Source organism: Cryptomeria japonica, chromosome 9 (assembly GCF_030272615.1).
Source record: "Cryptomeria japonica chromosome 9, Sugi_1.0, whole genome shotgun sequence".
NCBI lineage: Eukaryota > Viridiplantae > Streptophyta > Pinopsida > Cupressales > Cupressaceae > Cryptomeria > Cryptomeria japonica.
Window position 1 is genome coordinate 189,764,715 of NC_081413.1, and position 5,668 is coordinate 189,770,382.

The 5,668-nt window shown below is 34.8% G+C and overlaps 1 protein-coding gene across 1 annotated transcript; it reads left to right on the plus strand.

Moving 5' to 3' along the window:
* Positions 1-202: 202 nt before the first annotated feature.
* Positions 203-1,685, plus strand: LOC131040950 (uncharacterized). Its single transcript, XM_057973915.2, has 3 exons — positions 203-597; positions 844-1,122; positions 1,205-1,685. The coding sequence occupies exons 1-3, from the start codon at positions 475-477 to the stop codon at positions 1,460-1,462; spliced, it is 660 nt and encodes a 219-aa protein (XP_057829898.2). The 5' UTR covers positions 203-474; the 3' UTR covers positions 1,463-1,685.
* The last annotated feature ends 3,983 nt before the right edge of the window (positions 1,686-5,668 follow it).

Below are 5,668 nucleotides of genomic sequence, written 5' to 3' on the forward strand. Positions count from 1 at the left end.
TCTCCCTAATTCAATGGGTACCCGTGAAGATGATCTCGACAAGACAATACCTAAAGACACAAACGTCAAATCCTATAAGATGAAAAAGAAATTCAATGAGATGTAGGCATAGGGAAAAAGACTAAGCCGTTAACGGTTTATGTGCAGTGGCAAGAGAAAAAACAATGTAGTCAGCATTCAGAGTATATTTTAAAGTTTTCAGAAGCATTAGGGTTGATTGGTCTGAACTGAATATGGTCTCCCATTTTCTCTAATCTAACTTAAAAATCTCCAGAACAATCCCTTTCATATTAACTTCTGAATAAACACTTTCCCCATCGAGTTAGATACATTATTTCTACCATAAAAAACACCTCATGTCCAGATTTTAACAGCATAAAGCTACTGTTCTCCATACAAAAAATATGGAGGCTGTCATAGTATTTTAACTCTGGTTTTGTCTTGGTTTTCCCTCTTTTTTTTCCTTCTCTATGAATGCTCTATGGTGAAGCTTTATTTGGGTTGATGGGAAAGGGGGAGCAGGAGAGGAAGGGCTATACAAACATTGGATCTCTGGTCTATACTCCCAAGCCATCCAACGATGGGTCCGCAACTAAGGTACACTTAAGATTGCCCTCTTCACCTTTAGTTCTGTTCCAATGCTTCTTTCTATTCCCTTAGATTTTGCTTCTGTTAAAAGCTTTGTTTTGCTTACTGTACTTTTTGCCCCTAATAGTCTTCAATGTCTCTCCCTTGTTTTTGAGTGCTTGCCCTTCTTTTCCCATGGCCATCTTGATCTCATTTGAAGATCACTTCTAGCCCCTGCAATGTGTTTTTTCTCTCACTGGGAAAGTTTCAATCCAGGTGGTACCTGCATCTCTGAGGTCTTCCAGGCCTTTCAGGAGGCATGGGGAAGAAGATGAACCACCTCAGTGGTTAAAGCAGTTGGAACTGCTAAAAGGACTGCCAGGAGAAGGCCATAATAGTGATGGAGATGAGTTCTTATGTAAGGCAGAGCAGAGCAATGAAAGGGGTGAGGTGAAGGACCCAGATTTTTGTGCCTTGCAGAGCAGCAGTGAAGAAATGGGTATGCCTGCAGAGCATGAACATATTGAAGTGGATCAATGTTTCCAAGGAAAACAGGTAAAAATGATGCCTCCCTTAATGGTTGTATTAGTTCAAGTTGATGTTGGACTAGTGAGTTGAAAAGATTTGTGCTTTTTAGGAAGATGGTGATGAACCTGAGATGCAGCAGCCATGGAAGGAAATGGCAAACATGAAGATGTCAATGAAGGAAAGGGAAAACATGGAGGTGTCAAGGAAAGAAATAGAGAATATGGAAATGTCAAGGAGGCAGTATTTTGCAGCCTTAATAGTAGCCAAAAAGAAACCAGGGGAGGAACCATTGGCACTTGCAGCAGGGCTGAGGTTGAAGCTGCAGTCCATCTTGGCTATCCATTCTTTCTCAAGCTTTGACAGTTAAATCATTTCATTTGAAATGCTTTAGTCAACATTTTTCTGCATCTCATGCCTTGAAATTGTAAGTTTGAACTTCTTCTTCAATGTAGTTCTTACACTGATGCAAAAGAGTGTTTTCTCTTATTCAAGCAAAACCCCTTGGTGAGCATGATTTATGGAATCTGTGAAATCTGAGAAGTTTTTTCTCTGAATATCAAAGTGCCTCAGAAAGTGCATTTGCTTTCCCAGCTTTGCCCCTTCATCTCTGTTATTTGTCATTGAAGTTTGATTTCTTTTCCTTAAAACTTCCATTGTCCCAAATAGGCTTTTTTAACAAGCCCTTGGCCTGAGCGGTTAATCAACTTTTACATGTATGTGTTCAAATCTCTAAAAGAGTACTTTTTTCGGTTTTATTTGGATTCACTCTCAAAAGCCTGAAAAAAGTGTAGATAAAAAGGGATACAAGCTAAGAAAAGTTCAATCATCAACAAAAACAAAAACTCTTCAAAATTGGGTCTAAGAAAGCTGAACAATCTACATCTTTTGCCTCAACTTTAATTTTGATTTTTATATTGAATGATGGGTGTCCCATAAGACTCTATTTTTAAGATGTTCTATAAAGTGAAAAGACTAGTTATTCGAAATTACCATTGCAAAGGATACCTCATAGGTATCACTATCAAGATTTAACCATGCTTTCTCAAGAGAGTGAGAAGTGTTACAAATATTGGTCAACTCTTTTTTCAGAAGTATTCAAGCTATCCTATTATCTGATTTAAAAAATGTTTTCTCAAAATTTTAAGGAGAAAATTTCATTTGGTAGAAGGATTCGACTAAGTGTCTAATTATTGGTCATAAGATCTTTATTCAAATGGTTGGTAAGGTTGTGCTAAGGCCTTGAATTCTTCTCATGTAGATCCAATGTTCAGCTCTTGCTAGGTTGTTTGAGCACGTCCAATTGACCCTAGGGATTAGTCTTGCCACACCTCACCCTAAATGTGGAGTTGTGGGGACAACCAAGGTAAAAAACAAATCTTATACAAACTCTGTTAATTCATTGGAAATATCTTAAAAAATGAACATTTTGGTTCGCTACACTCTAGAGTTGTAAATATTCTCTCTCTAAAAATCTCTTTTACAAAGCTAAGAGTGACCTAATAAAAAATATCAAAGGTGTGTCTATGCCACCTATCCAAGGTGAAACCACTCTAAGTGCATAGTTGATTGGATAACCTAACTTCATCTTGGCTCTACTCCTAAAATCCTCAAACACAATCTTCAAGTAAGCTCACAAACAAACAAAACCTATGCTAAAAAACTAATGTCCCAAAGTATTACAAGGTAGGCCACTACTTAATTGCATTATATAAAACAACAATTAAATGAAATTATTTCAAAGCTTTAGCGAGTTGAATGTGCTTCTATAATATTTTGTAACTTACATTTTTTAAAGGAGTTGTTGATACATATCCTTAGAATTCTATTCAACTTCTTAAAATTTACAACCCAATAGTAATTGTCAATTTAAGACTTTGTAGCTTCATTATTTGTTTTACAACCAAATAAAAAGTGGTCACCTCTAATGGATAGGCTCATGAAAGAATGCACAACAATTTTAACATCACCAGAGGTAACATAACTTTTAAGACACCATCAAAATTTAATTTAAAAAAAACCACACTCAATTTCTAAGAAATATTATGCTTATATATGTTTCTACGCCTGAATGTCATGGGTTATTAAGCTAATTAGCAAATAAGAACGAATCACCAATTGTTAACTAATTAACAAACATCAAACATAATCAATGAAAATCAATACAAGAAATGAGAAATGAATTCAAATAAAAACTCCCTCATTCTGCACCTTTGCTTCCATTGTGCTTCTCCAATTTGAGTGGTTGGTGGCTCTCAGGTATTGCACCAATTTCTTGCATACAAATATTTTGAAGGCTCTGATTTTGTGATTCTAGGTTGAATTGAGAAAATGATGTTGAATTTATAGATTTTCAACACAAAATGGGGGGGGGGGGGAGAAATAGAACTCAAGTGTTGATTGATAGATAACTAAAATTGATTGATCAGTGAACTAGTCATGATTGATTTGTTAACTCAATAGATTGATCTGTTAACATGATTGATTGGAGAGTGAACTTAATAGATTGGCTAGTAAACTCATTTGATTGATCAGTGAATTGAATAAACTAGGGAGATGACTGAATTGATGGATTAGTCATAAAAAGCTGATTTTTAGTTAAAAAAGATGATTGATGAGTTAACTGAGTTAATTGATTAGACAACCTGATTTGATCAATTAGTTCTGATTTTGCATGTGTTGTAGGAATTTGAAATTGAATTTGATTTTCATTTTCAATTTGGATTTGAATTTGGTCATTCATTTGCTGAAATGCACATGAAATTAATTGAAATTCAAATTTGGTGAAATGTGAATTTGGAAGAAATGAAATTAGATGAAATGATATGAAATCCGAATTTGGGGGAAAATGAAATGAAATTAATTGGAATTTTAATTTGGGGAATTGGAGGAATTTAATTAATTAATTAAAACTATTTAAATGAAATTATTTAAACTTAGGAGATTGAATTAATTAAATAATAAAGATTATTTAACTAAGGAATAAATCATAAGTAATTAAATAATTGATATTTAATTAATAATTGAGATATGGTTAACTAATTAAAATGATTTGAGAATAGAAATAGAATAATTAGAAGTGTTGAAGGGTGATAATTAGAATAAATAGTTAGTTTAATCAAATAATTAAAGAATTACTTAATTAAATAGATGAACAATTAGTGTAGAATTAATGAGACATTTTTAGGTGTTTACATTTGCCCCTCTTTAACACAGTGTTGGAACGACGTTGTTTCAAAGAAAATGAAAAGAAAACTGCCACAGTATGCCCCGATGACACTTAGGGTATAAATAATGCCCCCTCAGAAAAAGTGGTCGGAAAATTGTGGAAGGAAGACTAGTTTTTTGGAAATGTGCTAGATAGTGATAATATGAAGTTTGAAATGGTTTCGATCTCATTTTCTATGTCTACAACTACGTTGAAGTTGGAGGGGTCCACAGGCGTTATGGTGAGAAAAAACCTAATTTTGAGCTTATAAATTGAAAATTGGTATTGATTTGAGCTCATCTGCACTATTTTGTTTTGCAAGAAGTCCTTAAAGATATTAGTGCTTTCGGCGCCCTTGGAGCGAAATGGCAGGTCACAGAGCGAGGTTGCATTTATCCGAGCGAGTGCGGTCTTATTAGAGACCTCTCGACACTGGTGGCATGGTGAGTTGTCATGATTTTTTTCTCGTTTATATCTGTTTTTTTCAAAATTTCAATCATTTGATGATATGTCATCTTTTGTGAATTTTGCAATTGACTGTCGATTTTGCCACAATTGACATTAGTATTTCGCAATTGATGTTAATGTATCGCATTTGATATTCTATGTCGCACTTGCTTTTCTTGATTCACATTTGCAAATTTTGCTTCGCAATTGCTAATTTTTTTTCGCATTTGCTCGTATTAATTCGCATTTGATAAAATCATTTCGCACTTGCTCAAATTAATTCGCATTTGATAAAATCATTTCACATTTGCTAATTTTACTTTGCAGTTGATACAAGTATGTTGCATTTGATAGTAAAGACAATTTTTTCTTATGCGTCTTGATAATTTGATGATGGAACTGATTCATTTTTATGTTTTCCAAATGCAAGTGCATTATCCAATACTGCTTGCTAGACAGACGAGGCCAGATGGTCTTGATCGACGTCATGAGTTGGACCCAGAGGATACCGCTTTGTTACGATAGGTTGGATTGTATTACATAGCGCATTTGCCTGAGGTTACGACCAACAGGGCGATGATTACTGCTTTGATTGAGCGGTGGCATTCAAAGACATGTTCTTTTCATCTACTGACATATGAGGTGTCCATCATACTTGAGGATGTGTGGCATATCTTACACATTCCGATATTTGGTACATGAGTTACTTTTGTTCGTCATGATGGTGTTTCTGCTTTGTGTACATTGTTTGAGTGTAAGGAGCAGGATCTACATATTCGTGGTCGTTACGAGATTCATTGAGATGATTTTGATTATGATGATCTCACCATTGTTCTTGCTTGCACTGTTGTTGGATTATTGATCCTTGATAGACGTACCCATGGTTTCCTTGTTGGATGGGGATGAGTCATACATGATATG